The 25069-nt window shown below is 41.8% G+C and overlaps 2 protein-coding genes across 4 annotated transcripts; both read right to left on the bottom strand.

Annotated features, from left to right (window-relative positions):
• Window positions 1–2786: 2786 nt before the first annotated feature.
• treh (trehalase (brush-border membrane glycoprotein)) lies at window positions 2787–10632 on the bottom strand. Of its 2 annotated transcripts, XM_068584924.1 has the most exons (16): window positions 10528–10632; window positions 9966–10066; window positions 9730–9877; window positions 9564–9651; window positions 9179–9279; window positions 8947–9039; window positions 8624–8740; window positions 8242–8364; window positions 8070–8119; window positions 7327–7521; window positions 7005–7222; window positions 5913–6024; window positions 5043–5155; window positions 4897–4950; window positions 4381–4525; window positions 2787–2879 (listed from the first exon to the last, which is right to left on the bottom strand). In XM_068584924.1, the coding sequence occupies exons 1-15, from the start codon at window positions 10599–10601 to the stop codon at window positions 4388–4390; spliced, it is 1725 nt and encodes a 574-aa protein (XP_068441025.1). In that variant the 5' UTR covers window positions 10602–10632; the 3' UTR covers window positions 2787–2879; window positions 4381–4387. The 2 variants fall into 2 exon arrangements, with proteins under 2 accessions (XP_068441025.1, XP_068441027.1); XM_068584926.1 differs by lacking the exons at window positions 2787–2879; window positions 4381–4525; window positions 4897–4950 and having other exon boundaries at window positions 5079–5155; window positions 5868–6024.
• Window positions 10633–11138: 506 nt separating this feature from the next.
• Window positions 11139–23654, bottom strand: ddx6 (DEAD (Asp-Glu-Ala-Asp) box helicase 6). Of its 2 annotated transcripts, XM_068584448.1 has the most exons (15): window positions 23526–23654; window positions 22683–22780; window positions 22175–22383; window positions 21990–22053; window positions 21444–21548; window positions 20616–20745; window positions 19697–19843; window positions 18716–18810; window positions 18483–18605; window positions 18222–18350; window positions 17919–18035; window positions 17288–17351; window positions 15482–15583; window positions 15164–15343; window positions 11139–14302 (listed from the first exon to the last, which is right to left on the bottom strand). In XM_068584448.1, exons 3-14 carry the CDS (start codon window positions 22366–22368, stop codon window positions 15168–15170), a joined length of 1446 nt encoding a protein of 481 aa, XP_068440549.1. In that variant the 5' UTR covers window positions 22369–22383; window positions 22683–22780; window positions 23526–23654; the 3' UTR covers window positions 11139–14302; window positions 15164–15167. The 2 variants fall into 2 exon arrangements, with proteins under 2 accessions (XP_068440549.1, XP_068440548.1); XM_068584447.1 differs by having other exon boundaries at window positions 22175–22780.
• Window positions 23655–25069: the final 1415 nt, after the last annotated feature.

The following is a 25069-nucleotide window of genomic DNA, read 5'->3' on the forward strand; positions in this document are numbered from 1 at the left end:
TAATGAAACACATTAAAGGTTTATGCTGCTTCTTTCAATTAGACATGCTGTGTGAGAGCAAAGTCAATACATTTATTTAAACCGTAAAGGCAGAATACATCCACAGCCGCACATGACAATATCGTAGAGAAATATGTACGAGGAGCCCCGCAAAGCGATGAACTTTTGAACCGCATAAACAAGGAAAATTGCTTTTGAGGCAGATTTTGTTTGAGGGATTCCAGTTTCAAGTTCAAGATCAGCTGCGACCATATTACATTTTCTCTCGCTGATAGCTCTTCCTTCCATTAGATTGGATTTTAAAATGTCCTCTTAAGCACTGGAAATTCTATTGGAATTATTCCTCTAGAGTTATTGATCAGAAAAAGCCTAAAATCTCTGGACAGTGCCGGATCAATACGACTAAGCCATCTCATATCTAGCTGTATAATGCCTCCAGTTAGCCAATCCTTCCAGTTTAGAGGTCAAGGAGTTGGCCTATTCTCCAAACAGTTTACCTAGAAAACAGACAAAGCAATTGCTTTTTTTGGGGAGGCCACATTACAGATAACGCCTCAATGAGTTATTGTTTGCAGCTTATTGAATGGAAGTCACTGGTAGCCGAGACTCACCGTCAGAGGACAGACTGCCGGCCGTCCTGCACATCCCCCATCCTGGGTCTTCACGCACTGCAGGGATGCTGGTGGGCGGGGTGAGGATTATCCTCACAGTTCAGAGCAGGGGTCCTGCAGCACCGAGCGGGACTCGGCGGCACCGGGGGAACTCACTGGATAATGAGCCGCCTTTGTGATGTGTGCTGCAGGGGCGAGTGAAGGCTGAGCCGCGGAGCAGTAATGAAGGCCGGGCCGCCGTCTAAAGACACACACACAGGAATCCACGTGCCTACCATCTTTCACTCCCACATAGGTTTGATAAGACTTCACACATTTCCACATATAGTCCTGCATCTTATTTAGCGACTGGGTATTTGGGTGATGTTTTTATTTGATAAAACATCTGGCTGTAGATATCTACTGTAGCGTGATCGGAGATCTTGCCGGGGGAAGAGGAGAGGAGGAAGAGTAGGAAGGCAAGATCTCTCAGCCTAACACGGTGGTTACTCCTTCCACTATTATAACAGTGATGCCGGAAGAAATAACAATCTTCATCCAATATGAGTACAATGTCTTAGGTGTTTTATCTCACACCGGGCTAAATCGTTAGGACTTTCGATTATTTCAAGTTAATTTACAGGTTTTGTTGAGGGTGTTGTACACCTCTATGCTGCCAGGTCCACAGTGGGCTGTAACTTATCTCAACAGAGCGACTGCGTGCATCGTCTACACCTCTACCTGTTTTGACATCATCTCATTATTATACTAACACTGCACAGTTTTCATCCAAAGATACTTACCGTAAGTCTCTTCGGTAGATTCAGTCTTCATTTCTGTAAAGTTCCATATTAAGTCTAGTCTTCTTGAGATCTGGTGAAATTCTTATCAGACCGAGATCTGCTGAAGAAAGCGTTGCAGTTGAGTAAAAAGAGGTTCTTTGTCCTCTCTGTGCATCACCTCTTGTACCTCACGGACACACTTAACCTCTCCTTTTCTTTAAGGGTCTGTCCTAGATCTTGCCTCTAAGATAAGCTGAGGGTTTGTTGTCTAATATGGTCACACTGGCTGCTGGACCCTAATACACAGGAGAGCTTTTTACATTTACCCATAATATAGAAAAGATTATATAACATAGCAATTTACAGCATCCTATGCATTTTATACGAGCTCTAATCACAACCTGTACTTTAAATGAAGACCAAACAGTACATATATTCATTCAGTGGTTAAAAAGATAATGGTTATACATAAATATCAAAATGGTTATACTGAAAAAGAAAATACTTGTACGTTTTTTAATGATTACACTTTTTTACTTTCATAATTTCGCGATCTCTCAACACTACAAATACGCATGGAGATGCGTGTAAAATTTTAAAGACTCCCATGTATTGCCAAGGAGACTAACATCTGAGATGTGGAGCACTTTTGCCCCGTTTGCATGCAGTAGCAGATGCTGGACAATGGCGAGGACGAGACACCCTGACCTTTACTTCCACAACATTATGCAACGCCTCTCCGACCGCCGTTCTCGGATTTGAATTAAAAAAAGATGGACATGCGCGAAAGAGTGACACGGCCTTACATCATCGCTACTTAACTGCCGGACAACTTACTTCACACTGCGCAGCTCCATCTCATTAACTGCAGACAACACATTATTGCTAAAGCAAAGCGGTTTTGTGGGAGTTATCTAAAGGAGCAGGTTCTACTTGAGTCACTGCTGTCAGCGAGGGCTGAAAACATAATGACTGCTGCCTGCTGCTTAAACCTCTCCAAACAGCAGAATACACACGGATGCTACTGTGTGGGCGTCACAGCTATGCATGGGGATGCATGGGTGTCGTGTAGATGGAGACTCTGAGTAGCACATTACTAAAGTGTGATCTCTTTTTTTTGTGTGTGCATGGACCGCTGCATCCATTGGCCTTTTGCCCATTTAAGTTGCATAGTCAATCTGTTGTGTGCACTCATGCTAAGGAGAGAGAGATACCGTAAAATCCCTGCTTGGGACTCATATCCTCAAGCCAAGAGGGATGCATTTTCTTCTTTGAGGCAAATTTCTCATTTGAATATCCATACAGAGTTCATTTCATGCTTGACCGGCATTTTCACCATATATGTAAGGAGAAATCCCAAAGACAGAATGGCTGGCTTGGCACAATCAAATGGCAAAATCAGTTGTCTGTTTCTTTAGGTTTATTTAAGTTGCAATCAAACGTTCTCGCTGGCTTCATAAAGCTCTCAAGCTTGTTGACCTGTCTTGTTGTGGCGTGGATTTTCAAACTGGAGAAAGAACACAATGACCCGTTACCCAGAAGCAGACTATTAGTTCTAAATTTCATGACAGTTTTTTTTATATCATTCATGGTATTTACATCCAGTAAATACTTATCTCTCTCATATATACATACAAATACACGGTGTATCCAGTATTTGTATCTTCAGTAGTAGTGCTTCATGTTAGTGACAGTCTGCCATTCCCATGCCGGATTCAAATTACTTTCACATGCATCAGGGATTCACAGGAAAACAATGCATGGCAGTAATCCAATGAGATTAAATCTCAATGATATAGGCTTCACCGTTTGTTTCCTCTTTCCATCACGTCACAGCTGTTTTACATTAACGATAATGCAAAACAAACATCCCACTGCTGCTGTTTACCATAAAAAGCTTATATCTGGTGGCTTAGTTTTTAGTGAAGCATCCATCGAAGCCATCTTTCAACTGTCAGTTGTATGCCGCAGTTAAATTGCAGTTTACATCCATGTACGTCTTAAAAGCCAACAGCTCCTCGTCGTATCCAGAGGATACATCGTCGTATCCGGAGGATACATCGTCGTATCCAGAGGATACATCGTCGTATCCGGAGGATACATCGTCGTATCCGGAGGGTACATCGTCGTATCCGGAGGATACATCGTCGTATCCAGAGGATACATCGTCGTATCCAGAGGATACGAGGAGCTGAGTGACATCGTCCTGCTTGGTAAATGAATTCTTGATGTTACATGTTTTGAGGTCACAGTGACCTTTGAGAAAACAAATTTTAAAAAAAATAATCAGTTCATCCTTGTGATCATTCCCAAGGTCCTAACTCACTGAAGGCGTGCCGAGATAGCCTGCACGAGAACAGACGGACACACAACCCGTAACAACAACGCATCAGGCTGCTGCCGGGACGGCGGCATACAAAAAAAGAACAAAGATCATTTTTAACATGCCAGGTTATGTTAAGTGTTAGTTTATTAAGCACATGCTCGACGCGGTCCACGTGCAGAAGTCATATCAGCGTCTTGAGAAGCCCTTTACATTATAACTGCTGGGTTTCAATCATCAATACGTTCCACCTTCAGATGGAAGGCAGAAGGTGTGAGTCCGGTTGCAGTTCAGCAATACACTTTGTAATTTATTTTGTTTGTAAAGTCAGTTCAGCTTGAGGGATGAGTTCATGTTGGGATCCAGGCACCAACAGCCTGCACGACTGGAGAGAGTCCAGAAGTGCCGACATGATGTGCATCTTCTGAAATCAGCAGAGATCATTTACCTCCAAGGATAAATACTAAAATATTCATCAAAGGAATTCTTAGTCAACGATTAATCACATCCTCTCGCTTCTAAAGATATAAGTGCTCCTGATCGTATTTGATTTGGAAAAATATCAGCTTGTTCATGTCCACTTGTGCGTGTGTTTGAAGCCTGCCAGTGGAAAGGAGTGCCGCAGTGCAGTGGAATCACAGATAATACAAGTCCAACCTCCGGTGTGGCTTTTTTTTTTTGGCACCTCTGATTCACCGGAGTGCGAGAGCGGCTGAGACGACCAGAGGCAGCAGGAGGCCAGAAGACATCCGTCTGCTTCCTGAGGTGAGCGCCGCCCCGAACTGGTCCAGGAGCTGCAGGGCCACACCATTGGTCCAGCCAAAACCCAGCTGCACAAAGGGCCACACATATAAGGGATGACACTTTAGGAAACACTTTAGCAAAGCAGTGAAATGGATGGCTGTAAAACACAGAAATAAAAAAAAAAGTGACGAATTTCTGCTGATGGAACGAGGAAGAAAACCAAAGTAAAAAGTAGATGACAACCAGACCCAACAGGGTGAGATAACTATACAAAAAAAGATGGATGAACAAAGAGGTGAGGAGGAGTGAGAGTATGCGTGTTAGATGACGAGCATGCAAACATGTTAATGTTGAGGCAGAAGTGAAGTAAAGAGAATTGACGGGCACGGCGTGAAATTAAAAAGACTTTTGTGACTATAAGCACATTAGTTTGACACCAACACATGAAAGGAAATACCTGAACTTCATATTCTCCTCCACCACCAGGTTTGCCATCACCGTTCACGTCATACTGCCAGGAGAGAGAACATTACACACCGTGAGCCAGCGGTGTTATCACCGTGGAGCACAAACTCCGACTTACTGAAACCTCAGGCGACCCACCTTCTCAAACATTGCTTCGTACTTCATGTACGCCAACCAGTTTGTCTTGATCCAACGCTGGGCCAAATCAAACGCTAGTTGCTGAGCATCCTCTGAAGGCAGTTTGGATAAACCTGAAAACATGAAAGCATTCTTCAGGACTTGCTGGTAACAAAGAGTTTAAGGGACATTCAGCAGGACGGTGGTCATACTTATACAGACTTTTCAGCCAAAGAGTTTCTAGGGCCAAAAAAAGCCGGTCTTTATTAAAAAGGGTAATGTGGGTGTTTTGACCACTGGTCACACTATGGAGCAATGTTCTCACAAGTTATTTTATTGTTTCTCCTGTACTGTGAACATGTGCACACGGATGACGCAATATATTTTCCTGCAAATATCTTTTGCACTCCACTGATGAGGTGGAAGTAATGCAGTAAGAAACACAGCAGTGTCCCAGTGAAGGCCGGAGAGAAGAAATGTGGATGGAAATGGACGCATTCACATTCATTCTTTCTAGTCTTACGACCAATCAAAGCGCTTCTTGTGCCAACAATTACATCCCTCTCCCCTCCGTCCATCCACACAGACACACACACACACACAGAGATAGACAGAGGGAGGCTGCCAAACTTCTCATCAGATCCTAATTTCATCACGGCACAGCCGTCAGGAAGAATTCAGTGTTCAGTATCTTGCCCAGGGACACTGTGACATGTGGAATGGAGCCAGGGGATCGAACCACTGATCTTCCAATTATTGGACGAGCTCATTCTACTTCCTGTCCGAGCCGCTGGACGATAACGATGCCAGTTGAAATCCCACAGAAGATTGGCTTTATTTATTCACCTTTTATGAGCGATGAGATTTCCAGATCCGGTTACGTCAGCCTACCGTCGATGAGCATGTGTTGCAGAGGAGGCCACGCGTTAGGATAGTCCCACTGCTGCCCAGACTCTCTCAGCGACGTCGGCACTCCATTGGGGAACTGGAGGGCACCACTCTCCTGTACGGACGAGAAAACCAGCAATCATGAGCGTGAGCTTGGATTTGACCAGTGCAGTGTGTGTGCACCATCTGCTGGAGCAAAGGAGCACAGCTCATAAAACACACAGCGTTCTACTGGCGAGGAATCTCAGCAGGACCAGGATGCATGGCTGGACATTGTGGTGGGTAATTAAAATAAACAATATCTTCCCTGAGGAACAATTTCAGGCTAATATGTAAATCCCTCCATTAGAAGAAAAAAGTCATGCCAACTTGTATTGTAACCATTAACAATGCATTGTTAATGGTTTGTTTTCTTCATTATTAAACAAGAGAATTAAAAGAAAGGTCTTTGGGTAAATATCAGAAATGCTTCTTCTCGTCTGACCAGAGGGGCAACTTGTCGCCGCGCGTGGTTAGTCAGTGTATTGTTGGTGGTATTTGGACCATACCAGCAGTAACCGGACCAAACAGACATGTGCAGCTCCGTCTAGATGTCGTTTAATACGCTGCAGCGTAGTTAAATTGACCATCCAGCCTGCAAACCCACACGAGCGGCGCACTTTTACTTTAAATTAGACTAAAGTGGAGCTGCGGTGGCTAACAAACGACGAGACAAGTTCTACTGAGCCTCTGTGAGCAGGGATGGGAAAAATAAAAAAGTGAAGAGTAATGGGTAATTTGGCTGCTTTAGCTTTTGCACTGAACTACTTTATACCATCCTAATGTAGATCAGTCTGTTTTAAAGTAGAAGGTTTTCACGTGAACACAAGCTGCTGTTAAAAAAACACCTGCTGCATTGAGATGGAGGCAGATTCCTCACATTGCTCAAATGGACCTGAACATAACGTATCTGCATCGCTAGATACCATTGGAGGGAAGTGCAGGAAATACGGTTCCATACTATCTTGAAAAACAACGATTTAAATAAAATTGATCCATCATGCGTCATTTTCTTTCTGAACTGAGATCACAATGAAGCCCAGAATGTACACCTACCTTCAGATACTGTACCGCCTTCTCTCCCATCTCAGGCCGAGAATAGCACTGTGCCCAAACAGGTGCCAGGTTGGAGGGGTAGAACTCGAGGTGCTTGGAGTGCGTCATCAGGTTGAAGTCAAACCAGGCTCCCCTCTCAACATCCCACAGCACAGACTCTACCGCCTCCAGTCTACGGGCTGCATTCTGGTCATACAGAGCGGCTGAGTCACCATCACCTGTCAGGAAACGGCACATCACCGTTACGCAACACCAGTTGGGAGCTAAAAGCGGCGCGCAGGCCACAGTTAGCTGCAAGGTCAGAGCCTGCCGCCGTGCTCACCCAGTATCCTGTGAAATGAAGCAAGAGTCCTCTCATTGCGGCACAGAAGAGCGTTGAGGTCAGCGGGCAGGACCTGACTCGTGCCGGTGTCCCCGAGGCTGCCGTGGATGTGGCCGTCCGTGTACCAGCGGGACGAGAAGTCCCAGCCAGACTCTGCACCTGCTTTCAGATCCATCCATAGCTGCTCCTTACCGACTGAGGGCAGGGGGGCACATGGATCCAAGTAGAGCCACAAGCAATGAGCATCTAACATGAGGCACTTACGTATGGCATGCACGTTTCAGAGACAAAGTAGGAATGTCTCCTCAAACAGGAGGGAATATACATAACAAAATGGGAAAAGATATTCAGAAATCTGAGCTTTTTTGTGAATGTGAAACAAAGAAAAGCCACATTTAACCAGCCAAAAGAGTATTTTTCCTTTCAACTGCTTTTCTTAGTATTAGTGGTCAAGTTGTTCAGTTCATTTGTTCTTGTGATGACATATGGTATATATTACAAGATGGTACTGAGGAGTATTCAAAACATTTACTTTGCACAGATGATCTTTGAATCAAGGGGAATGTATTCCACTTTTCTGAAGAGCACCAATTTATGGACCACCGGACATTCATTCCAGAAGGACGCACCCCACAGAGGTCCCTTTATTTTAATCTCTCGTGGAAATAAAAGACCACCGCAGGGCGATATTCTCAAACTTATAAAAAGGTGGACTCAATCAATAAACATGAATAAGTCATTACCATCTGTGAGTCCTTCAGCTAATTCCAGATCATCGGTGTAGGACTCAGGCCTAGGAAAAAAAACAAAAAACATGGTGACTGTAGCTTAAGTACACCCAACAACACATTTAAATTCATTGGTGTTGTCTGTGACCGTGATTCTCAAGCTTCTTTCATGCATTTCAGTACGTACCTGGGCGAGCCCACCTGCACATGATACCGGTTCAGTGTATGCTTTGCTCCATTCACTTCCACAGTCACAGAGCGGTTCTGCATCCAGAACCGGTACTCCTGCTCCAGAGCTGGTAAAGCTGCTCTAAACCACATTCGTGCAAGCAGCAAGGATTTTAATACAGACTGCTTCTCACAGTCCTTAATATCACACACACAAATGTCGGGGTGTCACATTCTAATTAAGCATGTTAAGAAAAAGAAAAAACAAAACGCTGGAGGCGCAGACTGACACGAGCACCGAGGTTTGAGGTTTAATACGCTTCTTTTTCTCCTATTCTGGGAGAGGCAGCTGGAGAATGATAATGTGCCTGGCAGGACATCAGCTCAGACCTAAATATCACCTGAGGAACTCTTTATTCTTGGTTGCTTGATAGTAGCGCTCCACCATTAGAGGGAGGAATGGAGGCTGACTGCGCCTTTCATAATAAATCCGCCCACCATTTGGAACGAAGCCATATCTGTAGCAGAGTGATTGAAAAACACATTTTATTCCACAAATCTTAAAATCCCCACCCGCGAGCTCCGTATCCAGAGAGTACAATTGTAGGTTGCTAAATGACTTCTTATTAAAAAAAAAAAAAAGCCTGCTGAACAACAGCGAGCTGGACTTTTTTTTTGCTGCTTTTTAAATGCCATGAAAGATGAGCTGTGCTTAGAGGCTTACCTGTCGACAAGGTGGAGGAAGTTTTGAATCATCCCGTGGGCCGTGTCTGTCATCTCCGACAGCAGGAGCCCGTTGATGACCCAGTAGGAGTCCCTGTTGGGCACACAGAGGCTCACATCACCGTGTACACCCGCCCTCCCCCCCGGTGGGCCCTCAGCAGAGGCCCCTGGCTGGGTCCGGCTGTGATCTCTCCGACAGACAAGCTGAGCGACAGGCTTCATCAATCACTCACCAGTAGTAGAGCTCCCTGAAGCGCCCCCCCGGCACGACGACGGGATGCGGGCTGTAGATCTGCGAGTAGAGCTCTGGGTGATCTCGAACGCCGGCAGAGATCTGGAGGAAAAATCATCAACGATTTAAAAATCAGTGGATGCTTCAGCCTCACCCTGAAGGTGACTGACGACAGTCAATGTTGACAAATCAAAATTCAGTTAATCTTTTGGTCTACAAATCAAAAGATAATGAATATTGATTTGTTTGGTCCAACTTACAGAACTGAACTAGAAAAGATATTCAATTCACCAACAAGACAATAATTCACATTAGAGAAACAAATCCAGTGAAATGTTTTGTACGTTTGTTTTAAAATGCTAAGTCAGGGCTCTACTCGTCTCCACCTTTCTGCCGAGCGACTTCCACAGGATATGTATCTTTTTTGCCCAGTTACGTAGTTCTTGGTTTGCTATTCCTTCCAGGAACTTTGGACTGCAAATTGAAAAAAAAAAAAAAAAAGAATCAAGCCATGTCAATCAAGCAACATGTCAATCAAGCAACAAGTCTCACTTGTCGTGCCAGTCTGGCGGCGTCCATGACTCAAACTCTGTCCCTGGTTCCTCAAAGTAGGCCTTGAGGAACTCCTGCAGCTTGGCAGGCGGGACGGTGGCATTCAGTGATTCACTTGAAAGGTTGCGAAAAGCGGACAAAACAACATCTGGAGAAGACACAGGGAGCAGCCACGTAATGAAGAAATGTCATGAAAACAAACACAGAAAGACAGGATTTACCGGCCGTGGACTCACCAGGAGTTTCCCTCAGCTTCATGTCAACGAAGTGCTTGTCATCATTGAAGAGCTTAGCTCGCTGTACCTGATGCAGGATTGGCCCAGAGCAGTATATTTCACTGAAATTAAGGTTTGCTTAAGTTGTGAATTATTAAACAGACATGGACGTGTGTAGAAGTGCAGAGTCCATCATGGAAGCAATAAAAAACATTTTATTTAATAAGGTGAGGGCAAAGGTCTGCTGATAACTTGCTTAGGAGATAATTCAACAAATATTAAGAGAAACATCTGTTAGCTGGCTGCAGTAGTCCAATTTGAATACACAAGACTTTGCAATGTGTTAACTTGCGTGGCCAACTGAACAGACGGGTTGTTGCAAGCTAATTTAAATTCAGAGCAGAAGTTTAAAGGGTCGAGGAAGGTCAGGCATGTCAAGAGAAGTCTAAAAAAACAAAACATAAGTCAGTTTCTGCCACGCATAACGAGCACTTTCTATTTGGGCAACGTCCTGCTCTTTAACTGTTGATTCAGTCTCTTCTCCAAAAACCTTTCAAAGAAGCACGTCGGTCACGTGTCTTACCTGTCGCATGGAGGAGGGAGCGCGCCTTTCACACAGGTGGAAAGAGCCACTGACAAAAGCACCAAGGTTAGCATCTTGAGCCGCAGACTGAGAAGACCGTACAGTAGGGTGAGCACTTCCTGAATCATGTCATGTGAAGACATACCGGCACAATCTCCACTGACGCACCCGCGCACTTGGAGGCGCGCACCCGCGCACTCTGTGAGCGCTGTTTCTGTCCCACCGCCACGTTGTCGAGTGTTTCTGTCCCACCGCCACATTGTCGAGTGTTTCTGTCCCACCGTCACATTGTCGAGTGTTTCTGCACTACATGCATCTATACAGACACAAGGTCTTCTGACAAAACCGCATAAACAGATTTGAAGTCTCACCTCCTGAGGAAAGAGTCTCACAGATGTTCATAATCAGAGTATACAATAGTGGGTACTTATTTTACCTCGTGTGAAATAAGTACCCACAATTGTGTACAATACGTTTTGACGTCATGATCAATGTGACGTGTTGCAGCAAAGTGCTGTCCCATTTGTATTTACAGCATAACTTAACAGGCGAGGTCAGCAGCAACGAGCTGTGAAAGGGTTAACGAGGAACTGCAAAGAACAACGACACAATAAATTTCAGTGAGCTTTATTATCAACAAAACTTTCAATCGAATCCAATAATATTCATGACATTTTTTGAACTTAATTGTAAAATTTGCATCACTGAAAAAGTTGCCAATTAACGACCAAATTCCATTAAATAAAAATGTTTTTTAACTCAGGCTTTTAAATGCTCTTAAATTTGGAGACTTTTTAAATAAGGTTAACTCCACTTGAACGTTTCATTTGGAAAACTAAAGTAAAAAGGGCATCTTTTTTCAAACATTTTTATAACCATTAACATAACTTTGGAACTTTAGATGTTATCATCCTGTTTAATTGCCCAAAGGCTCCACCCCATATTTTTAACTGATGCATCACTTTGGAAAGAAATCCATAAGGGACTCCTCCCACATCCTCTGTAGATGAGTGGCCAGATTTTACACAAAAGCTGTGTTTTCGTAAATGTTTCAGAACCATCGAGAGATGAGTAACATGTGCATCAGGGCAGATAGCGCGTTAATTTAGCCTCCCCGCCAATTAAAAAAAAAAAAAAAAACACCTTAAAGAATGAGACAATTTAGTTACACAAACTATCCAATTAAATCGCCCGATCTGGGGCAAGATGCTCTTGTCTCATTCTTTAAAGTTTTCAAAATGGCAGCCACAGGCAGTAAAGCAGCATTCCATCAAAAGGTAGCGATACGCTAAATCTTGACGGATTGTCAATTTTAGCTCCGACAGCATTTGCTGTGTCGATTACTGCCGGTGGCTGACAAACAGGCAGCTGCCAAGTGCCTGCACGATTAGATCCCCGTTCACTCGGCTAATGCTTAATTTAGTTTGAATACCTTTCACAAATATAGCCCTCCCACCCCGACCAAAACAGCCAAATTAGATGTACAAGTATTTAGGGGACAGCAATAGAGCCGAGAGAACAGGGATCAGTCCTAACCAATGAGAAATAAAATGGTCATTTTTAAACTGAACAGTCACAATTTGGATTTTTTTTTAAAAAGTCATTAAATGAAATGTGCAAATGTACTACTTCTCATTGATTAGAACAGTGTAAAGAGCATCTCACCATAACAAAGGGAACCTCATTCACAAAAAAGGTTTTCGCTGATCCAACAAGTGTTCAGGGACCTTAATGCAGGACGAGGTTGTCGTGTTGCATAAAAACACAAAATGCAACTGTATTCCAAACCCCAAATAAACACAAGGGCAGAAAAATAAGCCATGAACTCAGCAGTCTGAGGTACGTTATTTTTTAAACAAGCAGTCTGACTAATAGTAATATGTAATCCTTCATGCCCAGTCCCCCTCCGTGCCAATTAGGTTTGTTTTCAGATGTTACGCATCACAATTTCCTCCCATTTGGGTGTCGGAAAAGCAGTGCAGTCCGTGTTATCGCCTGAACCGTTCTCTCTGTGCATTAGGTGCAGCCCAACCTGCTCAGGTTGCGTTTTCTTTTTTATGAGGCATCTTCTGCTAGCTGGGTTTAAGTAAGCCAGCTCGCTTGCAATGCACAGAGAGTGGGTTCCTGCTACATTTTAGGTCAGAGTTAATTTTGACACATTGGCAAACATTCTTCAAAAAAAGGAGGGCGGGACATAGCTCCACAGCTTCCTCTCCATTTGTGAAGAGATGTAGCTGTGCTTAAAGAGGAGAGAGAACTTAACCGCTAATACCGTCCCTGGAAAACAAATTCTTTGCCAATCCGGCAGCACTGAGAGAGCGAGTAGTACCACTACATGATAAAATATAATTTTCTCTTCCAATAACACTCACTATAACTGGAGATCTTAGAGTGCGTCTCAAGAGTCGGTTTCACAAGTTAAGGCTGGTGACAGAGAATTCATTACTCAAAATGCACAAGCTCGACAAAGCCTTCCATCTAGACTGAGCACTTAACACTGGGAGCAGGAGAATAAGGACAACAATCTTAGTCCCGCCTTGAAGAATTGCATCTGAAGGAGCTAAAGATTTATAATGTACTCTGCCTTCAAAATAAATGTAATACACAAGCCATTTTGAAGGTTTTAGATTCTAATAAACTCTGCAATTTCTAAAATTATAAATAAATTCACTAGGCCAATATTGCAGATCAAACAAACCAAGTGAAGAAAACGATCTCCAGTGCCAACAAGAGAAGAGGGTGTGGGGGGATGGGGTCTTCTTAAGTTTGATGGCCAGCCTTTTGAACTTGTTTAAAACAATCTTAAAATGAAGGTATATACACAAGGTGTAAGGTGCACCCCACGTGTTGGCTGCACATCTCGCAGAATAAAGTATGGCCATCCATAGGAAGGTAAAACACAGGGCAACAAGAAGAAAAAAAAATGCGTTCCCAGAAATAAACTCCACCAAAACAGGAATCCTCGTGACTCATGGTGTTGAGAGGCTGCTTATTCATTCTTAGTGTTCTGAAGCCGAGGACGGAGGAAAGGATCTGGGTCTTTTAGAAGCACAAGCTTCTACACAAGCAACCGGATAGTCTGGCTGTCTCTTGGAACAAAATCCAGCATCTCTGTCCATGGAACATCCAAGTTTGTCCTTGTTTACCAGCCAGACTCAAGTGCAGCGAAGCCAACAAAAAAGATCAGACCGGCCTCTCTCCTAATCTCCATTCCTTGCAAACAGATGACCCAACCAAAAACACTCATGAAATTATCTATGCGGTCGGACGTTAAATTAGTGGAACAAATTTTCAATTCGGCGAACGCGAGTGTGTGGTATGAAGTAAGCAAGATGGCGGATAATGAAGGGTTATTACTTTAGAATGAGTTGATCTGCTTGTTAAGGCACTTGATACAAATTTGTTAAAACTTCCTAAAGTAAAACATGGAGAATGGAGGTTGTCTTATAGCGGTCTGTTGGTGCTGGCTTTGCGTCATTGGTGGATATGAATCTTCACAATGTGCATTGATACATTGTCGACTTGGTCCCGTGCTTTCCTCCCAGTGCTTACGTCTTCAGGGTGTGTTGGTGCAGCAGAGCCCCATACAAAGGCAAATGAGTTCTTCCGAAATGCGTCCCATCAAAATACACATTCCTTATGGTGGCATCCAAAATAGTAAGACAGACAAAAACTGTACATTTAAAAAAAAGAAAAAAAAACAGAACTCTAAGACGGGGGGGGGGGGGGGGGGGGATGAAAAAATGATACACAGGGGAATGGAGGTGTGACTGATCTGTCGAGAGAAAAGAGGGAAAAATAAGTGAAGTGTTTGGATAAAATCAGGTCTTGCAACTACAACTTTTACATTAGAACCTCAAAAGTTATGACACTAGAGTTTAATTATACACTGTGATTCCTACAATCCGACAAAGTCAGGATTTACCTTATAAAATCATCTCATTTATCTTTATTTTCCAGGTAAACTTAATGTGTACACACACACACACACACACACACACACACACACACAGATCTAACTTTAGTATCTAAATAAGTTTTGAATGGGCTTTCACAAGTAGCAGCAGATGCCCAGTATTAAAAAGGACTGATCAGGGACATAAATAAAAAAATCATAACACCCCTAGATTTAATTTTTGTACAACGTCTTAAAGATGACAATATCCTTTCTTGACTTAAACTTTAGCGTCCGGTTGTGTTACACGAGGCTTAAAGACAATATTTTAAATTGGAAAGCTGCAAATGCATTAAAAAGGGGACAGTTATTGCTCATTGTTCTCTGCATTTCCTGATGTTTAAGGAGACCTTTCACAGGGCACGCCAGGAAATCCGCCATAAAAAGGTAATGACAGTAATCTGTAAATTACCTTTGTGATTAAGCATGCTGGGTCATTTCAATAACTAAGTAGAGCATCGAGAGCACTTTTCCAGCAGCATGTCATTTCTGCCTTTATGCTCTCTAATCTGGCCTTTGAGTTAAAATGGATGACCTCCTTATCGAATTTTCCAGTTGCTCTAGAGTCCCCCTGACATTTTTCATTGTTTGAATACAAACTCTACAAGTCAAGATTTACAACGTTGGCGAATTTATAAAAATTGTGGATGGCAGAAGAAAGAATAAATGGAGTGAACTCACTGGCTCATGGCTTGACTTCTTCGCCACTCTCACTGTGGTACTCTGCCACATATAGGCTCTTGTCGATGATGCCAGGGATGGGCTTGATCTCCGTTCCGAGCTGCTCCTCAATCCCCTTCAGGTTGAAGCGATCATCGTAAGTGATGAGGTTGATGGCTAGACCCAAGTGTCCAAAGCGGCCTGGATATTAAGGATGTGAAGGTTCAAATTAATATATCATCAGTTTGCTACGCAAATACGTCTTTGTACGAAAGGAGCGGCTGCACAGATGAATAAAAAACTAACCACAGCTACAATACAACCAATATGGGCTCTTACCAGATCTGCCAATGCGATGAAGGTATGTTTCTCCCAGCTTGGGAAAGTCGAAATTGATCACAACATTCACAGCTTGAATGTCAATTCCTCTTGTGAAGAGGTCTGGAGAAAAAAGGGCAAGAAATCAAATTATGAACATATTATAAATTTGGCCCAAAACGTAAAGCATCTGCAAAATAAGAATTTCAAGACCAGCAGCAGTTTATTCCAATCCACATGAGCCGGTAAAAACTAGTGTTGTCAAAGATGTTCAAGTAAAGCTACGCATTACAAATGTGGACACACCTGTGTTCATTGCACGAGTCTCGCCATCAATCGTGGTGGCAGAACCCTCCCATTAATAAAATCCAGGCAGACTGCACGCGCTAAACAAAACTTTGGTCTGCTCCCACAGGTAAAATAAAAATGCATTACTTCTAAAGACACGCCATTCATACACAAACAATGGCGTCTACAGCACGGAGAGCAATGTGGTTCAGTTTGGTAAGATCTCTCTCCATCAAAGTCATCTATACATTAAAAATGTAAAGTTAAACATTTAACCTTCATGTTAAATGCCATCTGTTGTAAGTGAACCAAAAAACGTAACTACATTGTAGAACAAAACAATATCTGTACCCATCTTTATTTATCTTGAAGGCAAGCAGAAGCTATGTCAGTAAAAAAATTAATTGCTTAAAAATCGTGTCACTTGCATCCTCTCATTTACTCAGATTGCAGAGTGAAGCTTCACCAATACGCCCGCAGTGCAACATTTAAAAAAGGTGGACAATTCTGCTGGAAGAGGCAGCATTTTGGCCACTAGGAACTTTAGTTAAGCACTTCTGTATTACAGCATAAACACTTTCCCCAAAGACTGAGATAATAGGCTTAAGATATTTCATTTATATGTACTGTGAAATGTTATGCAGTATGAATACACTTGCTACAGCTATGAAATAAATACCTCCAATTCCCTTATTGTTTTAGCCTTTTCTGCCGCCAAAGGCTGCTTGAAAGCAACATTTTTGTAGTTTATTGGTAAAAATAAACGAACTATGACGGAACAAATTATTCACATTTGACAAATCCTTCTGTAGACTGACAGCATGGGGGCAGAGCTCAAATACATCATAATGCCAATGTTTCAGCTTCAAGCGGGCAAAAGGACTTGCAGGTATTGTTCACACCAGATGTACCACTGCTCATGCGTTTTCTAACCTTACATGTAACCATAGCAATCACTCACCACTTTCTCCAATCAACCATTGACCCTGCAGACCTCTTGCCTCGACAGCAATTACTTGATCAAAACCAATTTCTTCATATGAAAAATTAAATCGGTTGGCCAAATCACTTATAAGCACCCGTTGCTTTGTTTTTAATATGAACATGTTATGATTTGCGATTTAGAGATTTAGATTAGAAAGCTGTATCATTCCTTTAAACATTTCAACTCCAGCCTTTACCAGTGTATGCCCATTTAACTTTAGAATGATGACGCATGGATACTTTGCATCCAGTGTGTGTTAAAGCGGCACCAAGCTTAGACAGCGTTCTTTCTTGGTAAATTGTTTCATAACCGTTATCGTGAGTTAGATTCTCACCTTTATTCTGTGATCAGGTGGTGAATTCACAGTTTGTGGCATCATTCAAATATGTCTTAAGTTTTTTTTTCCCCCGCCACCAAGAGCAGCCTACGTTTATCAGTTCAAAAGATGCATTGAAAATACTGGCTGGCCCCAAGTCTGGAACAATTGGTACACTGTCTCACGACAGCTTTTGTAGTATTTCAAACCCCGACTTGTACACGGCTCTAACACTTACCAGTGCAGACAAGATTCCGGCAGAGGCCGTTTCTGAAGTCGTGGAACACGCGGTTGCGATGCTCCTGCAGAGCAGAAAAGAGAAGACATGTGAACCCGGTGTGGTGGATTCTGCTGTGAAACACTTTTAAATTGCTGTGGAAGCAGATCATGAGTCTGCAGTTATACTGTTATGGTCTGTAAAACATTATACTACCTAAAGTACAAGCTAAGCTGCAAAACTGGGTTATAATTTGAAAAAATTAAATGTATTTAAGATCGGCTTGCCAATTCCATTATTTTTCTCCATTATTTTTTAATGTCGGATGTACAGAAGAATCACTGATTAAAGGCAACCTGTGATAGTACATGACAAAAGCGTTAAGTATATGTTGTTCAGTTACCCAGGCATCAACAGGTCTTTTTCTCATCTGGAAAAAAACTAGTGGCAGCAACACAACAGAAATAGAGCATTGGCGTGAACTGTAGTCGCACATCAAGTAAAAGTTAAATGCACGTCTGTGCGATGCACCACTTTATTAACACCAAAAGTAATAGTAGCAGCTGTTCCACGAAGCAGCCATTGCCACCCGGGTGTATTTTGATCTTAAAGCTGGTGGAGCTGCATTTCACAGGCAGTACTTTGAGCTGACCTGTCTCATCTTGGCGTGAATGTAGAAACATGAATAACCAAGCTGGGAGATCTTCTTGGCAAGAAGTTCCACTCTCTGAGAGGAGTTGCAGAAGATTATTGATTGGTTGATCTGGAGCTGTAAAAAAAAAGAAAAAAACAAACACAAACAGCAGTAAAAATTGCAAAAAAAGTATTAGTTCTGGTAAGAAATACCCATTTTATATGACAGCATTTACATTCAAAGTTGGCATTTCACAACTGTTTCAATGACACATCTGAAATTAAATAACACGATCACAAAGTGCAGAAAGGCAGCACTTACCCTGGAGAACAAGGTGTTAAGGCAATGGACTTTTTGCCTTTCAGTTACGTAAGCATAATACTGAGTCACACCCTTCAGCGTCAGCTCCTCCATCAGGTTGATCTCATAGGGTTTCTGCAAGTGTGCATTCTACAAAGCAGGTGAAGACAGAGTCATTATAGTCAAGTTGCGCTACAAATGATGGAGGCAGTTTTGTTTGTTAGCAATAAGTAATGATGAACAGAGTGCTCTAAAAACAATTTAAATATGAGAAATGTTTACCATAAACTTCTGAACGCTGATAGGGAAAGTTGCAGAATAAAGGAGGATTTGCCTCTGTTTGGGCAGGAAGCCCAGCATTTCCTCCATCATAACCACAAAGTCCTGAGACAGAAGCTTGTCGGCCTATTGAGAAGAGGCACAAGGGGAGAGGCACATTGAGAGCCATCTCAAGATAACGCTTTCATTTTTAAGAAGCCTTGTTGATCAAACAGAATGAAACAAACATTACTTACTTCATCCAGAACGACCATCTGCACTTTATTGACTTTGGCCACTCCTTTCTTGATGAGGTCTAAAATTCTCCCTGGAGTGGCAATGATCACATGTACTGTAAAATAAAGGATTGGTACAAGAAAGGAAATGAATACAAGATGCACAGGATCGTCACAAAAGGCAGTGTTAACACTTCAAGGTTGTTTTTTTTATGCAAGGTATTATGTAAAAAGATCATGTCCATTGCACTGACAGTATTCACAACCACCCAACATTGTGGTTGTGTGATGTGGCCAATAAGTTAGTCCATTTTTGAGAGACTGTTTCTGGTCTCTTTGGTTGGAAATTGGCACTTATTATCCAACCAAGGACACCCTTATCACCCGAGCAGAAGACACAATGCCCTAACATCCGAGCAAAGAGGGCAGAACTTCCAACACCCTAGCAGAGGACAGACTTAACAATAGATCATCCTTTTAGTCCCTCAGAGGGGAAATTACAGGATCTACATCTAACCATAGACAGAACCCCTTAAAGTCCAACTATAGAGGGCAGAATCCCTCACCATCCAACCACAGACAGAAAGCCTTAACATCCCAGTAAAGATGACAGAAACAGTCAACATCCAACCACTGACATAATCCCACTCACATCCAAACAAACAGAAACCCTCAACATCCAACCAAAGACAGAAGATCTTATACGCCACAAACAGAAACCCTCAACATCCAACCACTGACAGAATCCAACTCACATCCAACTAAATAGGAGAGAAAGCCTCAACATCCAACCAAAGGGGACAGAGCCCATTCATTTCAAAGAGATTTTCATTCGCTTGCATAAAAAAAGCCAGACACATTCATTGTCTTTTGCTAAACAGGACAGTTTAGAATAAGTACAATGTAACCTTTTTAATGACAATTAACACAGCATTTAGTATGAAGACAAACAGCTTCACACCCATCACGGTAACAACAATTTGTGGCAATTGTGAAATTTACCCGTTTCATCGAGTCTCATGATGTCATCACGTAGGTTGGTTCCACCTGTGGTTGCCATTACCTTTACTCCACCCATGTGTTTGCTGACCTGGATACTTATTTGGCTTACTTGCAGAGCCAGTTCTCGGGTGGGCACGATGACCATAGCTGGAAATACAGAGACACATACTTGTGATAAGACAACTCTTATGTAACCCTGAACTAACTTAACCTTAATTTTGACACTTACACATAGCTTTTGCCTAACCATGAAAACCTATCAAGATAAATACAGGGAACCCGTAACAAATTGTCTCTTCTGTAACACAATTTGAAGTGCTCCAAACCCATTTTAGTCATGCGCAATTAATCTGCTAATAAAAGTTTAAAAGATTGTATTTTTATTTATTTTTTTAGACACTTGGCACATGGTATTATTTGGGCATTACTTATGCTAATTTCCTATCAACATGAGCCAATGGTTATTTAAGCACACTTTGCCTTCATGTTTGTCATTGACAGTTATCGGAGGTTAGAAGTGTTTGCTGAAACTGACGTGGCGCACTCGAACAAGCCCGACACACGGGGGGAAAAAAATACAAGATAAGTATACAAATATGTTCTTGCATTAGTCCCATTGTTTAAGATGCCTGGATTTGTGCTTTTGGGCATCAAATACAGTGCAAACAGAATGCAGTTTTACACAGGATATTAAATGAATGTTTATATTCCAGTTAAATAAAACTATACGAATAGGTTTGTAACGAACAATTAGGGATTGGAACTATAGAGACACTTTAATTACCATCAGGCCAAGAAACAGTCAATATTCCCTATTGAAACAATGAAACTACAGAATTTGTGTTTGAAAATGAGTGACCGATTAAAATTAGGGACTGTTTTCTGCTGCAGTACATGCAAGAAGGTTGAGCTTCCTCACCTTGTATGCAGTCCCTCTTCAGGTCAATGCGTTCAAGTAAGGGAATGAGGTAGGCTCCACTCTTTCCCGTGCCATTTTTGGCTCTCGCCAAGATATCCCTTCCGGACAGTGCAATGGGAATGCTTTCCTCCTTTGAAAAAGCAGTAATGACAGTCAAACGCTACTATTTTATACGGTACCATCTGTGCATTTTTGGCATGTACTAAATAATGTTTTGCCCTAACAAACTATATTTTAACATGTTTAATAACACAATAGTCGGTCAATTAAAGTAACATGTAGAGTGCCTGAATAAAAAGTATAACAGTCCGAGGTCACAGGCCTGATAATTCCTGCCTATCAGGCTGCTCAATAAAGCAGGTTGAACCCTTTTTAAGGTGTATTAAAATGGGTCGGATAAGAAATTACAGGATCATCAAAGTCATTAAAATACAGAGTAAAGTACAAAGTTCATGGCAATCAATAAAATCGTTTGAGATTTTAGTCTATACTGTAGTGCATTTTTACACAAGCATGGCTAAAAATAATTTAGTTTCAAGTGGAAGTCTCCATTACAAAACCCTATAATAACTTCATCCATAAACTCCAGACTAACCAGGTTTTATACAAATCCATTGTTACATTAAACCAAGGCCACATAAGTTAGTTTAAAAAGCGGCAAAAGTATTTTGCCAGTCGGTCAGTTTTGGTAACGAATCTGACTGCCAGGTTTTTTTTTCCAAACGCACTCAACGCTATAATTATGAAAAGAGTCACCTTGTGAAGCACAAAGACACCGCATCGTCCAGCTGTCAAATAGGATCAAATCTGAGTTTTGTCTGCATGTACCTGGATTGGAGATGGCTTCTCCCAGCCCATCTCAAAGATTCCCATGAGCAGCTCCCTCTTTAGGCAATAATCTTCAAACTCATTGCCTTTAGTTGCAGTCACATCCTGCAATCATAACAATTATTAATTAGCATTGGTTTGACATGATTTAAACGGATCATAGACTTGTAAACCAACGGATTAGGTCCTACTGACAATGAAATGGGGTACAGTTATTTAAAATATTTAGTTTATAGACGTTTTGAAATTAAAATGCATTTTAAACTCAAGTCAGTTATTCGCAGCTTCGCGCATTAAGTTTCTAATCGAGCATGACTAGAAGAAATGCCAACACAAAAGAATTTAAATTAAAAAACTCCATCATTAATGATGATAGCATGTACAAGTATGTACATTTCTGCTCATCCTTAAAAAAAAGCCAAGTTTAAAAAGGCTTGCAAACATTGATAAAAGGCGAGTCAAATCAGGGAACCTGCTGGGTATTTATGAACAGTTTAAAATGTGACTTCATCAAAAGCACAAGGAAAACAAGTATCCGCAACCAACCGAAGTTTTCATCCTCATGTCTTTTGGTGGCAACTTCAAACTTTTCTTCCAGTCATCTCCAGGCCTGTGGATGGTTTAGTTTGTGTGAGCAATAAACATAACAAAGGACTGCTAGTATCAATTATGCAAAAATGTAGAAAAACGTTTAACTCAAATTCTTGAATGTACAATATTGAATAACTTACTTTATGACAGCGTTAGTTGTCGGGGCCAGTTGGGCGTTACCATTGTTGATTGTGCCTTTCATCTGATTAAGTTGCTGCTGTTGTGGGCCTCCACCTCCACCTGGTGCTGCAGCAGGCTTAACTGAGCCTCTGAGCTGTCCATTCTGGTTGGACAAGCCCAAAATCACTGGGTTCTCCGTCCTGGCGGTACTCATGTCTACTTAGCTTTTCTGTTCCAGGAGCAATTCAATATTTGACACGTCTCTAAAATGAAGAGTCCAGTCTCCTGGAACCGCTCAAAACATAAGATTGCACTTCCCTCTCCGAGACTAATAATTATCCAAATGTAAATTGTTCAAATCGTGTGACAGCAGGTTCAGCAACAATGTTGCCGCGTCTGATGCCTTAAGTTTCAAAACAAACAAGTGCCCCCCATTTAATTTTCAGATAGCTTGAAAACACGGTTACTTAAGCAAATCAGGTTATAGCATACAAGTAATCTGCCATTGTCGTATGGAATATCATATACCAGAAGGCGTAGCTAGCTCTCAAGTATGGGCAGACTGTTTAGCTAGCCATCTTGTTTAGCTTCACTGAGCCGCTGCGTCCTCTCAGGTTTCTCCAACCCTGAAACACAGAAACAACGTGTTAAAAACGTCACACGCGACAAAACAACTGTGGCACGCGGCAAAATGCCGCATTGAGAGGCTATAAAGCTGGATCGAGGTCAAATGTAGAGGATAAATAACCCACAGTAGCGTCGGACTGCTACCTTACGTCAAAGGTTAGCAGGCAGTTGCACAGCTGTGGCTCCTAGCGTCGTTTAGTTAACAGAGGTTGACCGTTGCCAACAATATAAAAAACGTTATATGCGGGATGTCAAATCACATAAATAAATCAGTACAGTTACCGCAATTCAAGTGTCGGTGGAGTTTATTAAATTAATATTTTGACAGTCATTGTATGTTAAAGCCAACCGTCTCACTAACGTCAGAAGGGAACCGAGCTAACATTTGGGCTAACGCTAACCTCTGGAATAACGTCATCTTGCTTGGTGCTAACGTTATGCCTTCTCGGTACCCAGCGTTAAAATGCGGTTTCAGAATATTTTGTATCCAGTCGGTGTGTTATAATGCTAGTGAAAATAACACTTGACATCTTTCCTAATGTTAGCAAACAAACAAAACTAGATATCCACCATCAACTAGCTAACGCTAACTATCGTCGGCTTGCTCAGCCGAATCGATAGCTAGCTATGTCTGCTAGCGAGCTTACAAACAGGACGCTGATTGCAAAAGTCACCGCAAAACGACGGGGAATCTAGTTAACAACCACCCAGACATCGAAGCTGTCTAAACGTGCATGCATTTACCTTGGATAACTGCGATTATCGGTTCTCTATGCGGTGTTTGTAAGGTGTACTAATTTTTTTTTTAGCTGACTACGAAAGCGTCTTGTCAACCAAACGTTCAAGATGGCTTCCCCTCGTATTTAAACCCGCCCACATCCAACAAATCAGCTGATTTCATTTGAAATCAGCGTTTTGCCCGCAGGGTGTCCTGTCAGAACGGACTGTTTAAATTGGCATCAGCTGTACTGCATTCAACGATCTGGTAGTTTTCGTTGGTATTGTAAGCAGTCATAGAAGTCTTTTATCTAAATGTCTGTGGCAGACACTGGTGTGTTGTGCGTGTCCTCTTTTCTTCTGACCAAATCGGAGACTAAAATGTAAGGGGGATAGAAATAAATGGCAAACCCAGAGGAAATACAAGCAAAATATGTATTCTGTCCCTGCCACCCACCACATGTCCTTCTTTACATGATTATTATTATTATCGTTATTGTTGTTGTTTTATCGACAAATAACATGACCGTAATTGAAATGCATTAAAGATAAATAAACTGCACTCTACAGGCCCATAGCATACTGTAAAGCTAGGTTTATAAAGCATACATAATAACTACAGTAGTAAAGAATATAGATCAATTTAACTGATGAGTAAGCTACCTGCATTAAGAAATGGTGGATCATCATGATGGCATGTTTTTCTAGTGTTGCAATGATGCAACTAATGATGCAAAAAATAAAAAGTCCCCATATAGGGTAACCAAAGTCTGATCTGCTGGCTATGGAGCAGCTCAAACAGGCTGGGAGTAGAAGGCCTTCTTCAGTGGCTAAAGTGAACTGTAGGGTGTTTCACAAAGACTTGCATGACTGCTCTCTCATGTTTACTATAGAAAACCGGATTTAAAGCTTTTTGTCTTGTTGGCTGGCTGTTTCAACCGAGCGCATCCCCAATGAAGAAATTGGCAAAGCATATGAATCAGCACTAACAAGAAGATCAAGTACATTTTTACGATACGGCAGTGCACGTAAGTAACCCAATTTGTGTTCTGGCTTTAGCAACTGTTTGACAATCAATGTTGTGGCCTTTGTTGAATGTAGGCTACATTTGTCTTGTTTCCTGTTTTAAGAGAAGATGCTTTTAGTTTGAAGGCGGCTCTCTGAGTCAAAGTCTTTTGAATGCAAATAGAGACAGTAAAGGTATAAGTAGGAAATTAGTAGTACGTGTAAAAAAAAAAAAAACATCAGTCAAGTGCAGGACAATCTTTAGGAGGGATATGCTAAAGTGTAAGATATTCAAGTGACCAAGATTTACCTGCATGTCTGGAATAAAAACCTTCATTATTGAGGTAAGACTTATGTTTTTAATTGAAGTGAATGGCAAATTGCTTAGGACTATTTTCTACTTATGGAGGGCCACATACTGTTCTAAATCTAATTTTAGATGTGCAAATGTGGCATTAATTTTGTATTTTTAATAAACTTAGAAATCTTACTGGGATTTGATGTGATGTTAAATAACTATAACTCTACTATAGAAATACTATACTATATAAAGTACTGAACCGTAA

Source organism: Clinocottus analis, unplaced genomic scaffold (assembly GCF_023055335.1).
Source record: "Clinocottus analis isolate CAN_PGR_092001 unplaced genomic scaffold, fCliAna1.0.p SCAF_2, whole genome shotgun sequence".
Classification (NCBI taxonomy): Eukaryota; Metazoa; Chordata; class Actinopteri; order Perciformes; family Cottidae; genus Clinocottus; species Clinocottus analis.